Source organism: Felis catus, chromosome D2 (assembly GCF_018350175.1).
Source record: "Felis catus isolate Fca126 chromosome D2, F.catus_Fca126_mat1.0, whole genome shotgun sequence".
Lineage (NCBI taxonomy): Eukaryota > Metazoa > Chordata > Mammalia > Carnivora > Felidae > Felis > Felis catus.
Window position 1 is genome coordinate 38,082,449 of NC_058378.1, and position 26,793 is coordinate 38,109,241.

Genomic DNA, 26,793 nt, shown 5'->3' on the forward strand with positions numbered 1-26,793 from the left:
AATCGGAAACAGGCTCCAGGCTCTGAGCCATCAGCCCAGAGCCCGACGCGGGGCTCGAACTCACGGACCGCGAGATCGTGACCTGGCTGAAGTCGGACGCTTAACCGACTGCGCCACCCAGGCGCCCCCAGAGGTGTGTTTTCAAAGCAAAGGCTCTAACCCTGAGAAAAATCGGTGCCCTTCAACACATTTACTCTTCATTACAAAAGAGGAATCTTGACCTTCAGAGACTCTGTGGTTCAGTTCTTCAGCACAGAGTCCTGGAGATCCATTTCTTGTCACAAGACCTTGCTAGCAAAGCCCATTCAAAGTCAGTGCCATTCAGAGGAGCCTACTGGGGAGCTGCTGGTTAGCAGTCTGGGGTGAGCAAGGGAGCTCGTGTCAGAAAGGAAACGCTGGCTGAAAGGCACTGGTCTGTGGACTATACTTTGGGTTGAATTAGTCTGGATGACTCAGATGGCTTAACATTTATATCCTCTTGTGGTTACACCTGATCTTCGTGTTATAAGAAACAAGTTGACCAGGAGGCGATAGAAAAATAGTCCCATTATACTTTTAGACAATGAACGCATTTTTTGGACATAAAATGATAAATTATATGCCTCATATGATAAGATACTTTCTTATGGCAAAAAGGGGGGGGCAGAATAAAAGAAATTGCATTAATTTACAGACACTAGTCATCTAAAACACATCCAGAGAGGAACATTCTAATCACTGGATCATGTATGTACATGATCTCTACTTTTTAGAGAAATGGGGAATCACAGCTGAGGAGACATACCAACTACACTTCCCTAAAGAATAAACTTCCTGCCTAAGAGAAACATTGCATTTGCTTGCTAACTGAAGGCAGTCATTGGCCACCTGCTTTCTGCCTGCTCCCACCCCGCTGCTTTGACTCACAGGAATCGTTGACACAGAGATCTTCTCCTTTGCCACAGTACTGCTTTCCCTTGGTTCGGAGATTGGCCCTTACTGGATTGTCATCACTAGGTCTGAGGATGACGCTGAATATCTGCTTTCCTGTCCACAGGGTGACAGGCTGAAGGAGGAAGAAAGTCACAATGTCAGCTGGCTGAGCCTGGTCTGCAGAGTACTCACATGCAAACTTGTACCCGGCATGCCTGGCTCCCGCACAAAGCTTTACTGTCTTAAATGTATAGTTATTTGCATAGAGAGAGAAAGAAAATGCATGCATACACATGGGGAAGGGACAGAGAGAGGGACAGAGAGAGGGGAGAAAGAATCCCAAGCAGGCTTTGCACTCTCAGTGCAGAGCCTGAGGCAGGGCTTGATCTCATAAACTATGAGATCATGACCCGAGCAGAAACCAAGAGTAAGATGTTTAACCGACTGAGCCACCCGGGTGCTCCCAGCACAAACCTTTAATATTGTAGGTGGTGGAAGGCGAACTTTAATTTTCTCGTCCTTGCCAACTAATATTGAAGCAATGATTTGGCAGGCCTTGGCTCGGTCAAAGAAAGTGTCCTTAAGAGTGAGGAGATAGGCGCCTATGAATGTTGCAAACACCACAAAAAGAAACGGAGTGAATGTGCGAGACAATTACAAGGTTTCAATTTTATTTTTTTTTACCTTAAAAAAGTTTATCTATTTTTTTTGGGGGGGGAGGCACAAGCAGGGCAAGGGGCAGAGAGAGAGAGGGAGACACAATCTGAAGCAGGCTCCAGGCACTGAGCTGTCAGTACAGAACCCGACGTGGGGCTCAAACTCACAAACTGTGAGATCATGACCTGAGCCGAAGTCAGACGCCTAACTGACTGAGCCACACAGGTGCCCCAAAAGGTTTCGATTTTAAAAGGAATCTGGAATATTGCTAAGGAGTGAGTTAAAACCTATAGCTGCTTGCTGGCTCCCTCTTCCACTAGAATCTAAGCTCCACAAGGGACTTTGACTCACTGTCCTATCTCCAGTGCTTAGAAAACTGTCTAGTGCATGTCAGGAGCTGAACAAATGCTTACTGATTCAATGAATAACCAGCCAATCCAAAATCTCTCAAGCAGATTCAGAATCAAACATAGTAAACAACAGAATTAAACACATGAAATTAAATCGCTTCTCAAGTTGTTACATGAATCACTGTGAATGAGAATCCTAGTGTTCCACAGTCTCCTTTCAAGTGAATTCATAAACACACCTGTTAGAAAGTCCTGAATAGCAGCAATCAGTGGTTCTCCATTCCTTGGTGTTACAAGATTTGCTTTCGTCTAAAGGAAAAACAAACACAACATGTTAGCCATTCTCGGACACTCTTTGGATTGCGTGATGCAGTCCAAAGAACCGCACCACAAAGGCTCTGAATTGTCACACATAAATAAAGAAGAGCAGGCGAGCAGAAAAGTGGGGCTGAGAAATGGCAGCCAAGGCTCTCAATCCCAGCTGTCACCAGCTCCTTGCTCCTTCATCTGTTAAGAGGAGTCAAACATACCTGCAACACTGACGTCAGACGTTCCTGCCAACACTAAATACTGAGTGAAGCTTTGGATCCCTGTAAGAACTCTGTATGTGTAAGACTTCCTAGTTATTAATAAATTCACTTCTCCAAAGAAAATTCACTTCTATGAATGATAAATAGCACTGTTCTCTTTGAGGTCAATCAATTTCATACCTCTCCACAACGAGGGCAGAACTGTTGAACTCTTAATGAAGACAGTGAGTACTAATGATAATTAATGACACGATTTAATGAAAATTTAATGAATGCCTACACTGAGCAAAAAGGGGTGCTAGCTGTCCAGTACATAATTAACAAATTAAAAAAGATTCTGTGCATCAGAGTGCATATGCTCAAGTTTTGTTGTTGTTGTTGGGAAATAAGCGACATGTAAATTTGCTCAAATCATGATGTGGAGATGCTTATGTTATTTGTGGGTTGTCTAGGCAACCTCACCTGGAGTAAAAGGCCCTCCAAGGCAGAGACCTGTTCCTGCTTTATTGTGAACATTCACAGAACAAAGATCCTCCAATGAGGGCTGGAAGGTAATCGTTCATGATTGTTTTCAAGAATCTCTCTGGGATGGGAAATGGAGTGGTCTGGGGCTGAGCACGTGAAGCTGGGATTTGCATATTTTGTAAAAGTCTCCCCAGTAATTTGGGACCACATTCAGGCTACAGCCCTACCTATTGAGACAGAACTGCTGAGTTGATACAGTTAGATGATAATTTTCTTACATGTAATTGAGGGGATTTGTCCTGATGGTAACAAAGATCTTCCATCCTGGCCTTAGAGCCTGTGTTTTATTGTCATTTTTAACCAATGATATATGCTGTTATAACAAAATGGATCCTCAGTACCGAACTCAAGGCTGAAGTCCAAGTAGTTGGCTACAGGCCATTATCTCTAGCAACTAGCTTACATAGCTGATATCACTAGCAACATTCTAATTATTGCTTTTTTGTTACAAAAATAGTATGTTTTTTACAGAAAGTCTAAAAATATAGATAAGCGAAAAAAACCAAAACAACAACAAAAAAACCCCACCCAGAATCCCAAAAAAACATCTCTGCATGGAACTGCCAAACCAAAAGAACTGCAGTTAAAACATTTTGGTACATAACCTTCCCAATTTCTGGCTATAAGCTTTTTTACAAACACGGAAACATCTATTTACCAAATGAAATAAGATCATGTCTTACACACAGCCTGCTTTTTAAATAAAAAATAAATCATAAGTAGCTTTATGCTGACAACAATACTACATCATCATTTTTAAGGGCCAGGCAGGATTTTGTGGTACGAATGTCATGTGATTTAACCTAACCAACTTTTTTATTGGCGGACATGCCTGCTTCTAATGTTTTATCATTACAAGTGATTTTGCAACTGGTTATTTCCTCTGGAGAGTTTACTAGAATAAGAGTACAAGGTCAGAAAAAATGACTGCACTGGTCAACGCAACCCACCATCTGACTGTGGGAGTGTGGATCTCATTCATGGCCATTCGCCCTCCTCATCTTCTCTCTTGCTATCTCCCAATACAGAGCACAGCACTCCTCACAACTGCTACAAATACAAGGCTTAGGAGGAAACAGGCTAGCCTCTTGTTACCTCATGTATGATCACACCACAGGGTCTTTGTACCTGTTGGTCCTCTGCTTGGATTGATCTTTTGCTGACAACCACACTGCTCGTCAACTTTTTAGAACTTGCCTTGAGTGTTATCGTTCTAGTGGCTCTCTCAGACCATCCTCCATGAAACAGGACCCCTCTCATTTTCTTTCCTCCTTGTTGTGATTTATTCTTTTCTTCTCAGCACTTGCCACCACACGACCTATTTTATATTGGTTTATTCTCCACCTCTCCCCATTCGAATAAGGATAAAAGCAAGAATTTTGACTTTTTTCTTCTGTGTTGCCCTCCTAGGAGAGTACTTGGCGGCACACAGTAGGTACTCATTAAGCATCAACCGAATCATTTAAAAAGGCTGAGAGGTCTGAAGAAATAACTCGGAAGAAAGACTCCAAATGCACAAAGATGGCCCTTAAGGGATTTGTCCTCATAGCAAACAGGGAAAACACCCTAAATTTTCAGAAGGTAGGTGAATCATGGTGTGCTAAGCTTGTGAAATACTGTGAAGCCATTATAATCAATAATTATGAAAACTTTACAACAAAGGTGGGCATTTATAACATGTTAAGTAGATAAAAGCAAAACCAAGGCTACTAAAAACCATGACTGCCACCATCTAAGTTCGTGGATAAGCAACAAACAGATAAAAATAGGGGTGCCTGGGTGGCTCAGTCGGTTGAGCATCCAAATCTTGATCCTGGCTCAGGTCACGATCTCACGGTTGTGAAATCGGGCCCCATGTCAGGCTCCACACTGAGGGTGGAGTGTGCTTGGGATTCTCTCTCTCCCTCTCTGTCTGCCACTCCTCCATTCTTTCTCTCTCAAATAAATAAACAACAAAAAAAGAGATGGAGATAAAGAAAAAAGAGATGTGATGTGCAAAAACCTCACCTTAAATAACTCCATTACACTACAATGTTTGAATAAGTAAGAAACTGATGTTCTAAAAAAACTGAAATTACCCGCATGAATTTCTTAGCATTAAGTGTGTGTACAAAAGAAGTAACACATCAGATACTTTACTAGAAAAGATGTCGACTTTAGGCATGAAAAACCGAGGCACAGGCCATGAATGCAGCCACTCGTTCCTGTCCCCACCAAATCCTCATGTACTTTTAATAGATCTGCTTACAGAACTTAACAGCCTTCACTTTAGAATCGATACTAACATCCTACCCCAAAAGAGATGAAAAACACTCTATCAGAAATGGTAAGAAGTGTTTTGTGGGTAGAAACACTAACAACCACAGCCAAATCTACTCATAACAAGAAAACCAGAATACTGGGAAAAAGGAAAACCTAGCCTCTAAAAACTCAACAGTTCGGGGCCCTGTTAAATTTAGGAGCGATGAGCCCCGCGCAGCACTGTGCTACAGCTGGGTTCGCGAGCCGGTAGCCCATAGAACACAGCAACGAGAGCCCAGCCGCACGCTCCTGGAGAGCAGGTGTCTGTGTGACTCATCGCTGAACTTCTCTGCCATCTAAGGGGCTCCCCTTAACTGCTGGAAAATGAAATGGTGGTATGGGTCATCATATAATGATTCTGTTTAGGGTGACCTTTAGACGACAAACAAGTATGTAACATACTATGGGAAAGTCTTCAATAAAGTGTATGGGTACTCAAAAGAATTTTCAGCTACCAGAAAACCTACTTATGCAGAACATCTACTGTGCCCTTGACACCCAACAGTCAAGATACTGCTACGCCCACATCTATCTTTTCCAGCTGTTTTTCATGTATGTCCTGTACCTTAGAAACGCATATTACAGGCCAGAAGAATACCCACTCCTCTCAGCTCCCCACCTGTCACTGACACTCCCTTACACCCTACAGGGTGTTTTCACACAGGACACACGCTCCCCTCCCCCTCCTTTCAAGCTGTTACACAGAAGCGGGGCTGCCCTACCCTACATACCCCCATGAGAACAAGAGCCTCTGCTTTAGCTTCTTCTGTTTGAGGAAGATGAAGGTTCATCTCATCACCATCAAAATCCGCATTGTAGGGTGTACAGACACACTCGTTAAATCTGAAGGTCCGGTGCGGCTTGACCTTGGCCTGTGGAATACAAAAAAAACAAAATAGGAGAGGGGCTTAGTCGTTTATCCAAAAGCTTCATGGTTTCAAAATATTAATAAATGGCTTCCTCGAAAACTGGACACTTTAGATTAAGGAAATAAAATCTTTGTATGTTTTGTTAAGAGATACATGTCACTTGTGGAGGTATTCTTTATGAGATCAAAAAATGCAATGAGTTTGTTTTAATACGAGGCAAGCACCAAGGTTAAGAGCCATGTGAAGGGGCTCCCACTGGCCAGTGATGTCACAGCTGGGTATGAAAAAGATTTATGGCAGAAGTTGAATAAAACACATGGACTAAATAAAAACCCAGGGTTTATTATTATTATTTTTTAATTTAAATTCAAGTTAGTTAACATATAGCATAATAATGATTTCAGGAATAGAATTTAGTGATTCATCACTTACATAGAACATCCAGTGTTCATCCCAACAAGTGCCCTCCTTAATGCCCATCACCCATTAAGCCCATCCCCCTTCTCAACACCCCGCCAGCAACCCTCAGTATGTTCTCTGTATTCAAGAGTCCCTTATAGAAAAACCCATGGGTTAATGACACCAAAAAAAGAGAAAGCAAAAACAGACAAATAAACCCAACCCGACCTCGTTGGAAGAAACTAAGCACCAACTTTTTCCTTCCCAGACTGACAATAAAGGAACAAGAATCAGGCATTTATTCTGCCTTTCCTTCAGGCGCTATATTTTTGGATAAACAAATAACCGTAGTTAACAAGAACAGGCTCTTCCTTATAAAAATGATAGGTATGGAGGGGCGCCTGAGTGGCTTGGTGGGTTCAGCACCTGACTTCGGTTCAGGTCATGATCTCATGGTTGGTGAACTTGAGCCCCATGTCTGGCTCTGTGCTGACAGCTCAAAGCCTGGAGCCTGCTTCAGATTCTGTCTCCCTCTCTCTCTGCTCCTCCCCTGCTCACTCTTTCTCTATCAAAAATAATAAATAAAAGATTTAAAAAAATTTTTTTTAATTTTTTAATTAAAAAAAATTTTTTTAACGTTTATTTTTGAGAGGAAGCAACAGAGCATGAGTGGGAGAGGGGCAGAGAGAGAGAGGGAGACACAGAACTGGAAGCAGGCTCCAGGCTCTGAGCTTTCAGTACAGAGCCCGACGTGAGGCTTGAATTCATGAGCGGTGAGATCATGACCCGAGCCAAAGTCAGGTGCTTAACCGACTGAGCCACCCAGGGACACTCCCCCCCAAATTTTTTTAATAAAATGAGAGGTATGGAATATGAAAGGCATGATAAATGAGAAATTCTTCATTTTGCAGCCCCAATGAAATAACACGGGCAATAATTGGCCATGGATGAAGTCTTTAGATAAAAGGTTGGTAAGGAAACTTTGAAGGGAGGCATCAGGCTGAAGTATCTGACGCTCTAACCTTCTCAACATAAGAAGAGTGGGGCAGCCAGACAGCACGCCCCTCCTGAAATAAGGTAAGAAGCAGCCAGTGCCACCTAGGAGTCATTCTTGCCAGAAGCTGAGCCTGAATCTGATCGCGCCTCGAGTACTGCCCAGTTCAGAGGGATAAAAGGAACAATAAACTCTCAGTGCCGTATGCTTACACACACACACACACACACACACACACACACACACACACGACACATTGTTTAGGACAAGTGACCTGTTTTTTTCCAACAACGACACTGAAATTACAAGAACAGGGGGAGGGGAGATTGTTGTAGAGAGACTGAGGACCTGTATCAACCAAATGTAACATGCAGACTTTACATCCTGATTTGGACAAAGTAGCTGCGAAAAGACAGTTGAGACCCTTGGGGAAATGTGCACACGGGCTGTGTGCTAGACAAGAGTAGGGAGTGAGTGTTCATTCTGTGTGGTGTGACAATGGCGCTGTGGTTGTGTGTGTCTTGCACAAGTAAACTGCTTAACTGACTGAGCCACCCAGGTGCCCCCATCACATGCGTGAACTGATCACACACGGAGAAAAGACCTGGCACCTGGGTCATCAAAGAAAGAAGGGAGAGAGAAAACAGGTGTGGCAGAATCTTGGAAAATTATTCAATATAGAGAATGGGAACATACGAGTTCATCATAGTATTCTTTCTACTTTTGTATATATTTGAAATTTTTCAAGCAAAAAAACCTTTACTTTGAAAATGTCCCAAAGCCAAGCAAAAGTTTCTGGAAAGGGAGGGATTTTGTTCACCTTCCCAGATCCCCATGATCGTAATCCCATAGTCATAAAGTGCTTCTTCGGTATTTCCACGCTTAAGTAAAATGACTGATGCAGCATGTTCGTAAACTGAAAGACCGAATCTAGAAAAACACTAACTGAAGAGCCTGTTTAAATGCTGTTGCAAATGCTCGTGGATTTAACGGCTTTGGAGATAAGAGAATTTATGAATATTTAACGAATTAAAGTTGCACCTCATTTCCATTTTAAATCTCCAGAAAAAGGAACTGCCGTTGTTGCAAAACGAAATCACTGAAAAAAATATGCTCCAAGGTCTTCATTGGAGGGTCACTGTGACGAAAAATCTCCTAAGCATTTTAGTTCCATAGTTAATAAGCCACGTTAAACCCCAAGTCAACTTTCAGCTCTATCTGTTTTACATAAGTCTGCATACACATATATATGTATATATTTTCATTTGCAAGTGAAATCATGCCAGTTACTTTCATGCCAATTTTCAATTAGTTCCTTTCTGTTTTACTGTTGAGTGCGGATTTTATAAATATTAAAAACGTTGAAGGGAAGCTTAAAATGTAAAAGTTTCACTCAAACTAAAAAGTGAAGGAAGAGAAAAATCAAAAGTGACAAAAAATTTCAGATTACCGGCAATCTTAATTTTAGGAGTCTGGAATTTAGCGTGCGCACACAGCAGACTCCCACCAACAGAAAATAAAAACAGAATCTCACACTCACCAGATGCGCCATAATGCTCAATTTGTGCAGTGAGGGCTGCCGATTGAACAGCACCACATCTCCATCTATGAGGTGCCTCTCCACGATGTCCCCGTACTTGAGCTCCTGAGCCATCTTTTCCCTATTTCCGTACTTCAAAAACCTACACATGTGACAAGAAACGTGATCTGTGAGAACAAAGCTCCCTCACCAAGGTGCTCCCTCTTCATGTCAGGATTCAGTCTCTAAAATGATGGATATTTCATTGGATCAAAGCTGCCTCCACAAGCCATTAAACTATGACACAGATAGGTCCTCATTGTGTAAATGTTAAATATGAGAAAATTATGTCTTAGAATCACAAAAATGCAGTCATAAGTCAGCTTCTCCCACAGCACCTTGTTGATATGTTTTGTCTCATGTTTGTCTCAAGAGATAAAAAGGCACCAGAGATCAGTGAAGGGTCAGAGCTGGCCAAACCAGTGCCCCCTAGGCTGTGAGTAGAGTCAAGTAACCCCAGAGAGCCCACATGATGTAGAAAATGATTGGCTTGCACACCCCCACGTGTTCTGTCTTCCTAGATCCAACGTTAAACGCAAGGGAACAAATAGACATTTTGTGTATATGCAACGAGTAAGCACAGCAAATGACATACCTAGGCTCACTACAATTTAAACAGTATTTTCCACAGGCTAAAATGTCACAAATGCCGGATTTTGGACGACATTCTTTGGCTGAATATGGCGACCTCTGTCATGAGAAGGTCGTTACACACAGCTAGATTGAGACAGCTTGGGGCGCCTGGGTGGCTCAATCAGTTAGGCATCAGACTTTGGCTCAGGTCATGATCTCACAGTTTGTGGGTCTGAGCCCCACGTCAGGCTCTGTGCTGACAGCTCAGAGCCTGGAGCCTGCTTTGGATTCTGTGTCTCCCCCCCAGTCTCTGCCCCTCCCATGCACATGTTCTGCTCTCAATAATAAATGTTAAAAAAAAATTAAAAAGAAAAATAGATTGAGACAGCATTACCTTTTCATCTGTGTGTGTCTCTGCTGAATGAAATTGGCTCCTGGGTGAACTTCAGGGCCATTTCGAACCAGTTTCCTCAAAAAGTTGATGTTTGCTTTGTTCACCTGCACAACCACGATAGAAGACACAAGGAGAGGCTGTTAGCTTTCCGTAAGCTAGCACACTATACTGTACTGTGTCTCAATCTTTACTTTCCTTGAGTGATTCCAGAAGAAAGAGAAGAAACTTGTTTATCTCCTGCTGCCTAGAGTCTTGGGTTTAACGACAACAGCTGATTGGCACACAGGCACCCGGGTTCCAGTCCGAACTCACCACTGGAAGGGTGAAATGGCCAAGTCCTTTCTGGCCTTTGGTTTCCCCATTAGTAAAATGAGTGGGCTGGACTCAGCTGAAAGGACCTTCCAGAACATTCTATGAGCAGTTGGCAACTTTACTAGCAGTGATTTACCATGGGCTCCCGAGGTTTAAAAGCTGTGGCACCAGCACTGTTAGACCCTGGTCTGCAACATCATGTCCCATGACCTCTTGGACAACAGTCTCGTGAAATACTGTCAGAAGGAAACTCTGGATCATTAGTAAATCAACTAAGGATACTTTACACAAGCTTTACCAGAAGCTTCCATGATCTGGGCTAATTATGAATCTCAAAAGCAAACCCGAAGCCAATACCTTCCTGCTATCAGGCCTTGCATTTTCTATACCTCAGTTACTGTAAAGGCCATTTTACACTCATGATGAGTGTGAGTTAAGTGTAAAGTGGGGCAGCCTTTCTGGCTATGCCTCAATAGTCTTAAAACACCCCAGATATTGGACTCGATGGTTGTTAAGGCCTTAAAAATAATAATCTATCCCAAGAAAATTAACTGGGTGTGGTGTTTATCATTTAGTGGCCTTATTTTATTGTATTGCTTTTTAAAATTTTCATTTATTTTTGAGAAAGAGGGAGAGACACAGTGTGAGCAGAGGAGGGGCAGAGAGGGTGGGAGACACAGAATCTGAAGCAGGCTCTAGGATCCGAGCTGTCGGCACAGAGCCTGACGCGGGGCTCGGACCCACGAACTGCAAGATCGTGACCCGAGCTGAGGTCAGATGCTCAACCGAGCCACCCAGGTGCCCCTATCATTAGTTATTTTAAAAGAAGAGGTAAGAACCAACACAGGAAGAGGTCAAAGACCATACTCCTTGGAGAAGTAAGTTGCAGAAGAGATGTGTGACATAAATGTGAATATATACACACAAAGGCAGACATATCTGTGTTTGTGTATGTTGCAGACACTACATGCGGTGGTATACGCGTCAGACTGGAAGATAACACGCACACCTCGGGATTTTCCAACTGCCTACTGTTTGGAATCTCAAAATAATAATGTAAAAGACTGGAGTCAAAACAGAATCGAGCGGCTGGATGGTACTTACCTTCTCAGGAAAAGTAAGAATTTTGGCCACGTGAACTGGCACGGCTACCTCATCAATCCTGAGGTTGGGGTCAGGTGAGATGACTGTTCTGCCAGAAAAATCCACTCTCTTTCCTGAAAGGTTGCCTCTAAATCGACCTAAATCAATAAAAATAGGTTATAGGTCTCTGCAGCACAAATGTATGCTGTTTGGGGATATAGTATGACCACAAACAAGAAAATTCTGTAATTTCCAACTAGATACACTAGACACGCTCCAAAAAAAGGGTAACAAAAGGCAGAAGACTGTCTCCTGAACATCTTGTTGGAAACGTACCCTGTTTTCCCTTTAGGCGCTGGACAAAACCTCTGGTCCATTTCTTGGGCGCCATGTTGAGGGGGATGCCCGAGAGCTCACTGTTAATGTAGAGGGCGCACTGCAGCTGCAGGAAATCCCAGTCTTCCATGATCATCTGGGTCTTAGCTCCTGATATGCGATGCTAAAAATGAGCAGAAATAAAGGAAAAAAAAATGATCTTGGGTCAATCTTTCTCGATGAGAAGGGTTTGCATAGATACACTCCTAAACCTGGGGCTTGGAAATACTGACCTTTTTGATGACATCATTTAGGAAAATGATTTCTGTCAGTTTCATCGTCAGATCATCTTCATTGGTGCCAGACTTCAAATCACTCACGACGGAGGGTCTGATACACAAAGGGGGCACTAAAAGTCGCGTGAGAATCAAATCAGAGGGCTTTCCAGCTTCTGGGTTCATTAGAAGTAGAGGGACATCTTCAGCTGGGATTCGTTTAAATAAATTCAGAACTACTAAGGGATTCAGGTTTTCCTATGGAGAGCAGGAAAGGAAGAATGGAGACACACGTTAACTTCCCACAGCTTGGGCACGGGTTTACTTCTCCGTGCACTCTACCCGACCCACCACGGAACTCAGAGTAAGTACAAACATGGGCAGAGATTTCTGTTGGTAACACGCTGCACTGGCAGAACCCTAAACATGTGTATACCTTTCCTTCCAATTATTTAATGCCAGTAATTCCACCTCTCATAATTATTCCACAGGGTCTGACTTTAGAAGTCAACACAGAGATTTGGCTATAGGGATGTTCAGTAAAGCCGTTAATAGCGAAGAATTGAGACTGTCTGATAGGCTGCTGGCTAGACAAAGTCATGGTATATCCACAACATGTGAGCAAGCATGAAGCCATTAAAAAACCACATTACAGAAATGTAACCACTGTTATGGAAGGTGTTCATGAGACATTGGCAAATGAAAGAAGTGTGTGTATAATATGATTTCATTTTGGGGGAAAATGTACATCTGTACAGAAAAGAGGAAATGTACGTTTAGCGAGGTGTTAACAGTACCGTCTGCAGGTGAATGGAATTATAATCGCTTCTTTGTTTACATTTCAATTTTCTACAGTGAACTTATATTGCCTTTGTATTAACTTCATTTAATAGAAGTGCTATGCTACAACAACTCACTCGTAATACAAGAACTATACAAATGATCAGAGATACCCAAAGATGAAAGTTAAGAACAGTCAGCTTGTGTCTTGTTGCTGCTTATTACATTTTCCTGGGATGAGAGACTGTGTGACCAAGAACACGTTACAACCAGAACTTGCTATGCGTAACTTAATGAAATAGGGAGCAAAACCAAGAAGAAATGTTTGAACAGCCACTGCCCTTAAAACACTGTTGCAAGAGGAAGTGTCCATGGTCCTACCCTGGAAGAGATGGCAGTAGAGCTGGGGAGAAGGAATCCTGCCTGACGTTTTGCAGTCTGGTCCCTGCCCACAGAATTCACCTCCCTCAGCTTCCCTGTCCCCCAGCAACAAGCACCTTATGGCCACCTGAAGCAGTTGGAGGAAATCTAAAACTAAGAGCTCAAGGAACAGGATGAAGGCTGAATGTCACCTGTAGTACCAGAGTCGTGCCAGACAAGGACATCACGGACATCCACGATGCAGGGGGGCAAGACTGGCAAGGGTCACGTAACAACAATCTCCCAAGGGACACACGGAAGTGGGCCTGACTTACCGTTATGTGACAGGAAACAGAAGTTGGGGACCACTAGAGAGACAGAAGGGCTGTTTGGTCTGAGGCGGAATATCCCAACAGCTAGGGCTCCCTGGTGGAGCGTGGGCTGCCTTGGGTGGTGGTGAAGAGAGCACCGCGTGCTCTCAGCGTGCCGCTCAGTCTGCCGGAGATGCTGTGGAAGGCATTTATACCTGGTGGGGAGGCAAGACTGATGCCATCTATGGACAAACTTTTATCTGCAGGTCCACCAACCCCTGGATTTGCATTAAAACTGGGACTGGATGGGGCACCTGGGGTGGTTCAGTTGGTTGAGCGTCCAACTCTACTCTTGATTTCAGCTCAGGTCACGATCCCGGGATTGCGGGATTGAGCCCACGGCAGGCTCCATGCCAAGTACAGAGGCTACTTAAGATCCTCTCTCTCCTTCTTGAGGGTACTCTCCCCCCCCCACACCAAAAAAAAAAAAAGACTCTCTTTCCCCCTCTTCCCAGCTTGCATGCTCTAAAAAATGAAAACAAATTGAAAACAAAACAAAAAATGGGGAGTGGATATACACTAGTCTTCTGGAGATCGAGTCCAGAGTTTTTGTTCAATTCCTAAAGAGGTCTGTGAGCCAGGAAAGGTCCAGAACCACTGCTCTATGGTCTCCATCAACTCAAGAATGCTATGCTACCCATAAAGGCATACGGGGTTCCATGTTCCTGGAAATTAAATGGGTAGGTAAACATGTCAGGATGTGGATCATCCTGAGATCAATGAGCTTCAGGGCAATATGTTCGCCTGTCTGCACAATGCCCCTCTCCACAAAAGGTAAAAGTAAGTCACTGATGCTTTGTTCACTTCAGGTTACTAAGCAGTTCTGAGGAAGGGCCATTCGGAATCAGGCAAATGGTGAATTCCTGTTTTGCCCCCTCCCTTCTTCCACAGCTGGTATAAGAACCAGGATGAGGGGCCCTGGGTGGCTCAGTCTGTTAAGCGTCTGGCTCTTGATTTCAGCTCAGGTCACGACCTCATGGTTGGGTTCACAAGATCGACCTCATGTTGGGCTCTGCACTGATAGCATGGAGCCTGCGTGGGCTTCTCTCCCCCCTTCTCTCTGTGCTCCTTCCCCAGCGTGCACACATTCTTTTGAGATAAATAAACTTAAAAAAAAAAAAAAAAAAAAAAAAGGCAGGATGAGCTGATGGTCTCTGATGAGTCTGGAGGCCCCCACACTGTCCAAGCACTGTGAGTGGCATCAAACAGGGCCTCAGAAAAACAGATCTTGTTATAGACCATACTTAAAAGAGAAACCAGCAGAAATGTAAGATGGAACACAGGTGCTATGGAGGCACAGACAATGGACATGTGGTTGAGGAAAGAGTGAGGTCAAAGGGTCCGGAGAACAGAGGTGTGCCGGGCTGCAGGGAAGAAGTCAAGGGAAGGGAGAGTTTGGTAAAGAGGGGAAGGGAGCAGGCTGAGTAAAGCCAAAAGGACATGGAGTCTGAGCCTACATGTGGAGGGGGAGGAAACCTCATCTATCCTCACCATGTCTGTCATTATTTTTTTAAAAATAGTTTCATTATCGTAAATTGAATCATATAGATGCACTAGACAAAATTGCTTTTATTTATTTTCGAAGTTGATTTATTTGAAGTAATTTCTATACCCAAAGTGGGGCTCGAACTCATGACCCTGAGATTAAGAGTCACACGTCCTTCTCATTGAGCCAGCTGGGCACCCCTGTCATTGTTCTCATACTGTCAGTAGCAGCGCTAACTACTGCAACTGGGTAATACGGTCTAAGCACTTGCTCTGCACCAGGCACTCTGTTAAGCACTTGATCTGGAATTCAACTCTTAATCCTCACAATAGCCTTAAAGCAGATACTCTTGTAATCCCTGTTTAGATTTACAAAACTCAAGTCCAGGTTGGGTCACGTGTCTAAGGTCACAGAACAAACAAGCAGCAGAACTGGGCTCTAATCTTGGGTCCGACTCCAAGGCCAAAGCTCTTCACCACTACCTTAAACCACCTCTGGGGCATCAATCTGGATAGAGTGGGGTGAGATACACGGGGGTGGCGGCAGTGGGGGAATGCCCAGGGAGCCAAGCTCGATGCTCTAGATTCTGAAATGGGAGGGGTTACCTCCAGGGCCGAGTCATTTAGGAAGGAGACTTTCCCAAACAAGATGCCTCCCAGGCCGTATGGGAGAATCGTACTACTCCCTACTATGGAGAGTGTGTGGAGCAGAGACAGTGGTCACCCGTCCTGGACAGAAAGCTGGCAGGAGGCAGTGGTGGGCTGTCAAGGATGCTGATCCAGGAGCGGCAGAGTGTGTGCAGGGGCACCCTGCAAGTCAGGCCGCCCCCAGGAAAGCCCAGGCACCCTTCACGCCCATGACCAAGGCTGCTCACCAGGCTTCTGAAAGCCTTCTGCACAGCCACCAGCCTGGACAGTGCCTCTCTCTCTTGGGCTGTACAAGGGCCAAGACCATCTTCCTTAGCCCGCCCGCACGTCCTCTATAGCAGCTTCACCCTTACTGCCTTTGAAGACATTTCTGCCTGAATCAATTGCTGACACCCTCTCTCCCCATTTCCAGAACACTCCCCTTTCCCAGATGTCTGCACGCACACTTGCAGCCCCTGACCATTCTTTTTTTTTTTTTTTTTTCAATGTTTATTTATTTTTGGGACAGAGAGAGACAGAGCATGAACGGGCGAGGGGCAGAGAGAGAGGGAGACACAGAATCGGAAACAGGCTCCAGGCTCCGAGCCATCAGCCCAGAGCCCGACGCGGGGCTCGAACTCCCGGACCGCGAGATCGTGACCTGGCTGAAGTCAGACGCTTAACCGACTGCGCCACCCAGGCGCCCCAACCCCTGACCATTCTTACTGCGTGCAGTGACTCTGGCCTCTGGCTCCTTTAACACCACCAGGTTCACGGTCTGTTTTCTTTGTACCCGCTCTGTTCCCCAGTCAAGGCATAATTCACACATACTAAATTCCACAAATCCTAAAGAGACTGACACGTTTCTACGCATATATACCAGACACACACTAGTGTTCCGATCAAGATACAGAGTATTTCCATCTCTCCATAAAAGGACCTCGGTATTTTTAAAAAATTTTTTATTTTTGACAGTGCTCACGAGCAGGGGAGTGGCAGGGGGGAGAGAGAGGCCTGAGCACGCTCTGCATTGACAGCAGAGAGCCCCATGGGGGGCTCAAACTCGTGAACCATGACCTAAGCCAAAGTCGGACGCTTAACCAACTGAGCCACCTAAGCGCCCCAGGACCCTGATACCTCTTTTCAGTCAGTACCAAGCTCTCACCCCAGGGGTAACTACTCTCCTGATGTCAATCACCACAGATCAGTCTGGCCTATTGCTGGACTTGATCTACGTGGAATCATACACTACGTACTCTCTTGTATATGCTTCTTGTTCTCTGCAGGATTCTGACCTTTGGCTAGGTTGTGCGTCACGAGTTCACTTCTTTCATTACAGCTTAGTATTCCATCGTGTGGATCTATGACAATTTGCTAGGGGCACCTGGGTGGCTTAGTCAGTTAAGCGCCAATCTTCGGCTCAGGTCATGACCTCATGGTTTGTGGGTTCGAGCCCCGTGTCGGGCTCTGTGTTGACAGCTCAAAACCTGGAGCCCGCTTCAGAGTCTGTGTCTCCCTCCCTCTCTCTGCCCCTTCTTGGCTCATGCTCTGTCTCTCTCTCAAAAATAAATAAACATTAAAAAAATTTTTTTTATGACAATTTGCTATGCTCCCGCTGACAGGCATTTGGGCTATTTCCAATTCTGGCTTTTATTAATAAACTTGCAATGAACATTCTCATACAAATATTTCTGCAGACATATGCACTCATTTTTCTCAGGTATGTACTGGATTAAAATTGCTCAATTGTTGGGAATGCAAGCTGGTGCAGCCACTCTGGAAAACAGTATGGAGGTTCCTCAAAAAACTAAAAATAGAACTACCCTACGACCCAGCAATTGCACTACTAGGTATCTACCCAAGGGATACAGGTGTGCTGTTTCGAAGGAACACATGCACCCCCATGTTTATAGCAGCACTATCAACAACAGCCAAAGTATGGAAAGAGCCCAAATGTCCATCGATGGATGAATGGATAAAGAAGATGTGGTATATATTACACAATGGAGTATAACTTGGCAGTTGAAAAGAATGAAATCTTGCCATTTGCAACCACGTGGATGGAACTGGAGAGTATTAAGTTAAGCAAAATTAGTCAGAGAAATACCTATAATATCACATGACTTCACTCATATGAGAACTTTAAGAGACAAAACAGATAAACATAAGGGAAGGGAAACACAAATAATATAAAAACAGGAAGGGGAACAAAGCATAAGAGACTCATATATACGGGGAACAGAGGGTTACTGGGGGGATGTGAGAGGGGGGATGGGCTAAATGGGGAAGGGGCATTAAGGAATCTACTCCTGAAGTCATTGTTGCACTATGCGCTAATTTCGATGTAAATTAAAAAAAAAACCAAACAGCTGAATTGTATGGTTAGTGTAGGCGTAACTTTGTAAGAAATTGTTAAACGGCCGTTCAAAGTAGCGGTAACCTTCCACACTATCAATGTGAGTGCTAGTCACTTCACGTCCTTGCAAGCAGGCAGTTTTCAGTTTTTTTTACATTTCCATTTTTCCGTATGGGTATAGTTATAATTAGTGATTCCCTGATGACTAACAACATTGAGCAATGTTCCTTTGTTTATTGGCATTGGAATGGATGCTTTGGGACGTGCCAATTCAAGTTTTGCTCCCACTGCTTAAAATCAGGTTGTATTTTGGGGCACCTGGTTGGCTCAGTCAGTTAAGAGTCTGACCTTTGATTTCAGCTCAGGTCATGATCTCGCGGTTTGTGAGTTCAAGCCCCACACTGGGCTCTGCATTGAAGTGCGGAGCCTGCCTGGGATTCTATCTCTTTTCCTCTCTTTCTCTGCCTTTTACCTTCTCTCTCTCTCAAAATAAATATAAATTTAAAAAAATCAGGTTATTTTTCTTACTGATTTTTAAGGACCGTTTCCTGGATACGAGAGTCCTTTGTCAGATATATGAATTGTGACCGCTTTCTCCTAAGCCGTGACCTGCCCTTTCTCTCTGGTAATGGGGTCTTGTGAAGAGCAGTCAGGCTGTCCTACAATTCTGTCATTTATTCACCATGAACCATTCACCACCTCAAAGCCTCTGATGGGGCCACGCTCCTCGGAGCAGGACGCGCTCTACACCAAGCTCTCACTTGTGTCTTTTCTCTAGCACTCCAGCTGCCGTGGCTTGAGTCCTCTCTGTCACTTTGGGCAGGGCTGTCTCAAGCGCTGCTGAGGATTAAATCAGAGGCAATCCATGTGAAGAGCAAGGAACAGGTCCTGTCCCTCTCAGCAGTCCCTGAAGGCAAGTGCTTTCATTAGCACTCTCTGGTCTTTCAGAGCCTCAGCCTCAGAATCAGCCGAGGCATTGCCGCCTGGATGTGCTGAGCTCACTACCCTCGATTCTGTAAACCCTACTCCTGTTTGAAGACCAGAACAAACCACACCTTTCCTCAGTATTTCCCAACCAAGTCCAAGGCAACACGTTCCTCCTCCTTTCCCACCGTACTGTACTTCCGGTCTCTGCCACTCAAGTATGGTTAGCGCCCTGGCCCAGGATGTCAGTTATCTTTTCAGACTACTTGCTCGTGACACATCTAAACAGTGGGGTCAGTGACAACAGACCCACTGTCCTACAGTTCCTGACACTCCCCATATGACTGACAGAATTTGGTACTCAGTAGCCACTCAACTGATTTGTTAGTTTTGTATACTACCAGTTCTGGATGGTACTATGTGAATTCAGTATTAATCGAAATCAAAGTGAGGCAGAACAGGATACTTCATAAAATTCTACTAATTAAGCCTGTACCAAGAAAAGTAACGGGAATTACCTACAATTTCTTAGATCTCACCCATGTGAGACACAGGCTCTCTCAGTTTATGCTCTGTATAGCTGTGATGCCACAATCTCTTATGGTACAACTGTGACATGCTGTCTGCACAATTCAAAGTGTGTTAGTTAGCTGAGCGTCCGACTTCAGCTCAGGTCATGATCTCACAATTTGTGGGTTTGAGCCCCGTGTCAGGCTCTGTGCCAACAGCTCGGAGCCTGGAGCCTGCTTCGGATTCTGTATCTCCCTCTCTCTCTGCCCCTCCCCTGCTCATGCGGTCTCTGTCTCTCAAAAATAAATAAATGCAAAAAAAAAAAAAAAAAAAAAAAGCGTATTAGTTACATGATCAGCCTACATTAAACACTGAACACACTGTAAGATAAACACTTTTCATGGAAGTATTCCTAGAGATCTACCTTAACGGAGCTTCTCATTTCAGAAGACGTGTCTATCAGAGAGGGAGGGGTAAGAACGGGTGTGTGTGATGCAGGGGGAGGCAGGCATGTGATTTCAGGCTCACCTGCGCCCTTCCCAGCAGTGGTTCTACTTCTTTGTTATGCTCGATGGCTGTTTCAAAAGACTGAAGGAAATTTGATACAATAGGATCCACCACTTTTTTGTTGGTCTTGTATTTCTCATGAATTATCTTCAGTAATCCACATTTCTTTACAGTACCTGTAAGAGAGAATTTATTTACCAAGGTTGGGAAAATGAGATACTTGCTCAGGCTGGCCTGAGGCTGCAGCCTGGCTAATGAAATCACTGAAAATGCATTTGGCTAACAGGGCATCAGTTGCTAGGCTCTAATGTCTAGTTTGCAAGAAAAAAACCTGACCTCCCAACACTCCATAAAACTAATAAGCTAAATGGACCAGAGTGAGTGGAAATGACTACCACCAAACCTTTTATGTGTTCTCCTCACCATTAAAAGCACCACAGTAATGGCAGATGTTTTTCTTCCGGCACTTATCAGAGATTTTCTTCTTCAGGCCACGTTTCTGGAGGTAGGTCAGGCCGGGTCTCTTCAGATAATCCAGAAACTGCTTCTTCTCCTCCTGGGACAGCATGATGTGGCAGCAGGTTTTACAGATCATCTTTTAAAAATTAAAACCGATGAAAGGATGAGAGATGAAAAAGTCTTTTCTTGAAGGAAAAAAAAAAAAAAATTACCCCTACCTCTTGCCCAGGAGACTTTAAGCGATGTGCCCAGAGATATGCACAGAGAGGGGGCTGACGTTCACCAGAATGCTACCTATAGTCAGAGCTGCCTGGTAGAATTTTTGCTGATTTTTAAATTTTGTGCTGTTCTGTACTGCTTGATTCATGATTACCATTATTTTAAGTTTACTTATGGGCCGCCTGGGTGGCTCAGTTGGTTAAGAGTCTGACTTCAGCTCAAGTCATGGTCTCATGGTTCGTGGGATGAAGCCCCACGTCGGGCTCTGTGATGACAGCTCAGAGCCTAGAGCCTGCTACGGGTTCTGTGTCTTCCTCCTTCTCTCTGCCCCTCCCCCACTCATACTGTGTGTCTCTCATACTCATACTCTCTCAAAAATAAGTAAAACGAGGGGCGCCTGGGTGGCGCAGTCGGTTAAGCGTCCGACTTCAGCCAGGTCACGATCTCGCGGTCCGGGAGTTCGAGCCCCGCGTCGGGCTCTGGGCTGATGGCTCAGAGCCTGGAGCCTGTTTCCGATTCTGTGTCTCCCTCTCTCTCTGCCCCTCGCCTGTTCATGCTCTGTCTCTCTCTGTCCCAAAAATAAATAAACGTTGAAAAAAAATAAAAAACAAAAACAAAAAAATAAGTAAAACGTTAAAAAAAATTTTTTTTTTAAAAAGTTTAGTTTGAGAGAGAGACAGAGAAAGCAAGCAGGGGAGGGGCAGAGAGAGGGAGGTGGAGCGAGATTTCCAAGCAGGCTCTGTGCCGTTAGCACGGAGCCCGATGTGGGGTTTGAATCCACGAACTGTCAGACCATGACTTGAGCAGAGATCAAGAATTGGACCCTTAACTGACTGAGCCACCCAGGCACCCATGATTACTTTTTACAACACATACTTACCTCCTACTCAAGAAAAATCAAGAGTAAAGAATCCTTATGCGTCTTCTTGTAAGATGCAGTATTACGTTATGTAATGTAAAAATCCTCCCCAGATGTCCCTCTGACCACTCACGGCTCCTAAGCTCACTCCCAGTGTCCCTGAGCAGTAGTTCCTAAGTTTACAGCCTAAAAACGGACACCTCTGCACCTACCTGTAAGATGCCTATAACTGCTCTGAAGTAGCCCACGTGGAAGCATGGCAACTCCAAGTCAATGTACCCGTAGTGTCCCAGACAGTCAGCCAGGTTCTTCCCACAGGTCTCGCAAGGACGGTCCTTCTCACTTGTACCCTTTGGAAAAAAGCACACGCAATCGCTAATGGAGACCACTGCACAGGAAAGAGGGACCAGGTGACTCTGAGTCAAAATCGCTTGGGAAAGTGCAGTGTATTCAAATCCTCCAGACCGAGGTCTGGAGACCCTGAGATGTGCAGGGGGAACGAGGGAGATGGAGAGAAGCTCTTGCTTCTTCCAATCTGGCAAGTCAAAATGCACAGAAGCGGGAAGGGTTGGGACCTTACCATCCTATGGTCAAGCACACCATACAGCAAGGGGGCGTGGTTGTTGTCCTGGCTATACAGGTTCTTACTCACAACCTGGATGTGCGCCTGCTGGCGCATCTCTTCAGGTGACTTCATTCCAAAACAGATGTGGCTTCTGGAATAAAAAGAGACGGGAGTTGGAGTGCCTGCCTGGCTCAGTCGGTAGGGCACCAAGACTCTTGATCTTGGGATCGCAAGTGGAAATCCAATGTAGTGCACAGAGCTTAATAACGAGAGAGGGGAGAAATTACATCAAAACCGCTTACCAAAAGCGGCTGTTGCACAGTGAGCCACCACAACCAACCTTATCCTTCCAACTGTCTGTAGGCTCGCTGTGCTATTATTAAATATATTCAAATCTCTCCCATTTTTCCTTGGTAAGCATCCCTTCGTCCTACTGAAATAATTTCCATTCTTACTATCAAGTGAATGATTGCTTGCTGCTAAATTCTAGGAGAATGTTCTTATTTTCCTGCTCTGCAGTGCTGGATGTTAACTCTCTCTCCCCCTTATCTTGAAATATTTTCTTCTCACGACCTTGGTGACACCACATACTCTTTGAATGCCTTGGCCCCATGCCACCTGTTCCTTCTTAAGTCTCTTGTAGTTTTTTCTACTACCATCCCTTAAGTATAATCTCTCCTCACCTAGGGATGCAACACAACTCCTTTTTATTCTACACGTCCCTCTTGAGTGACTGTGTCACTGGAGTACCTGTTAATGTCTGTCTAATCTCCTATAGACCAGCTACTACTACTCGGCTGGAGACGTAGTAATAGACACCTCTTCTGCATAGCCGTACAGGCACCTCAAACTCGACACATCTAAAACAGAACCCAGAACTTTCTTTCCCAAATCTTTTCCTTCAACCATCTGACCAACAAACCGGGGATTTACGATGTGCCAAGCTGAAGATCCATATTAGAGGACACAGACAAGGACCCTGCCAACATGGGACTCACGGTTCAGGGTGGGCAAGAGAGACAAGCAAATACAGACACAAAAGTGAATAGATGCAGAGATTAAAAATGATATGAAGTGGTAGACAGAGTCTAAGAAAACTATGTTATGGGGTCAGAAAGCCTCTGTAAAGCTGACATTTAAGCTGAATTCTGAGTAAGAGGGAGACAGCCGTAAAACCAGACAGAGGTCCGGCATTTTTAGTAGAGAACAACTAGGGCAAAGGTCCCAGAGCCAGCACAAGGGTGGCATTCGAGAACCAAATGAACCAAGCCAGTATGATGGAGCACAGAAAACTAACGGTACAGGACGAAATCAGTGAGGTGTACAGGGCTCAGGTCAGGTTGGGCTTGGGAACTCTGGTAGAGAATTTAAATGTCAGTGCAAAAGAAAGCTGGTAGAAGGTTTTAAATGGAAGTCTCAGATACCTAATTTGCATCTTAACAGAGTCTGCCAGCCTGCTTTGTGAGAACAGATTACATCTGAATATGGATGGGGTTTGGGGTGGGCATGAGGGGCCAGGAAAATATGGATCCTTCCAAGTAAGATACTTGTTCCCCTTGAATGGCAGCCATCCACACAGCTGCCCAAGCAAGAAATTCTGTGTTTCAATCTCATTTCTCCCTTCCCTCATCCCTAACACTCCTGTCAATTTTATATCCTAAACTCCTCTAAAATCCACTTCTCTCCAATGACTGTACCACCCTCATGCAGACCATCATAACCCCTGCCTGGACCCCCTGCAGTGGCCTCCAAGGTCTCTCTCTTACTCTGTTCCCCAAGAATCAAGAGATCTTCCAGAAGAAGCACTCTTATCAAGACACTTCCCTGCTTAACACGCTTCAAAGGTTCCTTACTGCCTGTCAGATGACTCTGGAACACAGCTTCAGATCTCCCACGTCCTTCTCATTACCCCTTTCTCCCTCCAGTGCGCTCCTTATCTGGTCGGTGTTTTTCTGCTTTCTCATAACATACTCTCCGAACCCCTATACCTACGCTTGTACTTGCCAAGGTTCACTTATCTACCTTCCTCGACTAGACTAGGCAGTAAGGTCTTATTCACGCCCCATCCCTAAAGCCTATGGCTGGGTCTAGCACACCATACCTTCCTCAGTGAGCATCTGCTGCAACAGCAACTGGTTCATTTTCCCACTGGAAGCATTAAGGAGAGGTCGTGGCCTGGTAACTAAGCTCTGAAGGAGTAGACCCAGAAGCGCAGCTTTATTTTTGAGACTGCCACCCACAGCCCAGTGGTACAGCTTTCTAGCTGGTAACTCCAAGCTTTTGGTCAGCAAATGTTGCCTCCGTGTTAGGTGCTTTGCAGTAATACCAGAATTAGACACACTCCCCGGCCCAGATTGCTCCCCCACGCTGCAGTGGCAGAAGATTCGCTGAAACAAAGGGGCCATCGTCTGACCTCGAGAGGACTCGTGCTTAGGCCCAAGGCTCACGTCCCATCCCACCTACTCCTCCCAAAGCCCAGGGGCCACCCCCGGCCTGCAGTCCCCCGAGTGCTGGAATGCCCTCTGCCTGACCGATTTCTTTGACCTACCTTGATTACTTCTGAGCTTTGCCCACCACCTTCCGCTGATTCCTGGCCCTCCCCTTCCAACTGACCCTCATCTCCGACTCTTTGAGACCCAGGACCCCGACCTCGCGCCCCTCTGGCCCTCATTTCTCCGTCCTTTGGCCATTCTTGCCCCTCCTTACATTTTCTTGGCCACATCTGTCTCTCGGAACTGCTCCTTCACCATGGTGACGGCTGCCGGGGCACCCTCCTCGAGACCGGGGGAGCCAGATTAGAGAAACGTAGGTCCCTGCACCTCCCGGCCGTGCTTCTTGCCTAGTTGCTAACACAGCAGCGGCATCCTCTCGGCCACCGTAGAGCGCCCCACGTGGTCGCTTCCTCTTCCGCTACTCGCCGGCGCGGCTGTCAGTCAAGAGAGGCTTCGGACACGCCGCTTTTCGCCTTCTCCCTGCACTGCCATCTTGCGGCGCCTCTTTGAAACTGCACCAGGGCCTGTGCTGTATTTTCCAAAAGCCCATTTCCGGTCCATTTCTCCAGGTCTTCTGACACCTGCAGAGATACTGCAACGCTTTGCCTCAGGACTTTCAGGCAGTCAGGGAGACAAAAACTGCATAAAGAGGAAAATCGTCGTCATCGTCACCAACAACATCTTAATTAAGATCCTCTAATTTTTTAAGTAAAGGTGGAGGCTTAAAATGAACCTGCCCAGGGTACAGAGGTACCAACTGGACGACCACGGAAGGAAATAAACAGGTCAGAAAACACGGCCATGCGTGCACCTTCAGTTTACGAAGTTACTTTGAAAAAGAAATGAATTAAACATGTTATTGATTACAAAAACAGAAGCTGTAAATCTGTGAAAAGTTAGCCATGATGAGCTAGGGATACAAGATGAGGGGACACTGCGAAGTGAAAATCATTAATGTGTACAGGAGATAAATTGCTTACCCAGTCTGTGACAACCTGTGGGAGGTGACCCTAGTGTGATATCTAAGCACATGAGACTACCAAGGAAACCATACTACCATAGGATTCAGTGCTACAGAGCCAAAAATATCTTTACTATTTGTGGGGAACTGTAAACCGAATCCAATGAAGTGGTTTAACACCTTTGAATTGTAAGAAGGTACGTTAGACTCCATGGATTCTTACTAGCAAAACACAAATGCAACAGACGAAAAGCAAAGCAAATCAGATTTTACTTTACTTATTGTGGACAATACTATACTAACAAGACCATACTAACAAGATTTGATGAGTGATTTTGTCATAGAGAGGTTAAGAGCAAACGTTCTGGAACCACAGTGCCTCCGTGGGTACTACCACCTAAAAGTTGTGTAACTTTGGGAACGCTATTTAGCCTCATTATGTCTTAGTTTCCCCATTTTATAAAAGGGGTCAGCAATAGGTACCCTACGTCTTAGTTGGTCAAATGGCAAAATGAAGGTGAAAGTAATTAGAATGTAACAGGCACATAACAATCACTCGGTGAATATTAACTATTATTATTCTAAAAAATATAGCAAAGTTGTCCTCAAAGCCTGCACTGTGGTTTTCTCGTTTATTCTAACCTTCGGAAAGTTCTTTCCTAATGTCTCTTTGAACATGTACATATATTCTTTATTTTTGCATGACCATTTTACTTTAAACAACTAAACGAATTTATGGATCAAACAGCTTTTTTTTGTTGTTGATAAGGACTAAGATTTTCAGAAAAAGCAAATTAATTAATGAGTTTTTTGTTTTTAATTTACAAAATCACCAGGAAAATCTCAGAAAAACAATACGTAGCAATCAACGAAAATAGTTTTATATATTTGACATAACAAAGGTTTTGAGTCAGGATTTCTGCAGTTTTCCTCGCTATAAAATGAGGAGGCTGGTTGACAGTATCTCCTAAGATGTCTTGCATCTTTACGAACCTCTAACTCGCAATGAGACAATTTAAACTATAATTCGGCTTATCGGAACTTTAAAGAAGCGCAGTTCAAGACAGTAAATTGAGCTGAAAGGGAACCCACGCTGGCGTAAATCCGTCGGCCCGAGTTGTTCCGCCTTTGGATTGGCCAGTCCAAAATCCCGGGGGTGTGGCCGAAGATCCTTGGCTCACCTTAAGCCTTTTTCAATCCGGCATTGGCGCGGCCGCCCTCACGGTTCGGGCCACGCCCACACGCCGGCG

At 44.7% G+C, this 26,793-nt stretch overlaps 1 protein-coding gene across 1 annotated transcript in view; it reads right to left on the reverse strand.

Annotated features, from left to right (window-relative positions):
* POLR3A (RNA polymerase III subunit A) overlaps positions 1-25,123 on the reverse strand; it is a 52,221-nt gene extending 27,098 nt beyond the window's left edge. Inside the window, exons 1-14 of the mRNA XM_003994087.5 lie at positions 24,797-25,123; positions 22,106-22,241; positions 21,738-21,875; positions 20,412-20,583; positions 20,010-20,164; positions 12,087-12,326; positions 11,815-11,977; positions 11,500-11,636; positions 10,084-10,187; positions 9,078-9,219; positions 6,007-6,147; positions 2,159-2,228; positions 1,387-1,514; positions 907-1,045 (exon numbers count right to left, since the gene is read on the reverse strand). Coding sequence (XP_003994136.1) covers positions 907-1,045; positions 1,387-1,514; positions 2,159-2,228; positions 6,007-6,147; positions 9,078-9,219; positions 10,084-10,187; positions 11,500-11,636; positions 11,815-11,977; positions 12,087-12,326; positions 20,010-20,164; positions 20,412-20,583; positions 21,738-21,875; positions 22,106-22,241; positions 24,797-24,840 — 1,909 coding nt within the window. The 5' untranslated portion in view covers positions 24,841-25,123. The remainder of the gene's footprint in view (positions 1-906; positions 1,046-1,386; positions 1,515-2,158; positions 2,229-6,006; positions 6,148-9,077; positions 9,220-10,083; positions 10,188-11,499; positions 11,637-11,814; positions 11,978-12,086; positions 12,327-20,009; positions 20,165-20,411; positions 20,584-21,737; positions 21,876-22,105; positions 22,242-24,796) is intronic.
* Between the last annotated feature and the right edge of the window lie 1,670 nt (positions 25,124-26,793).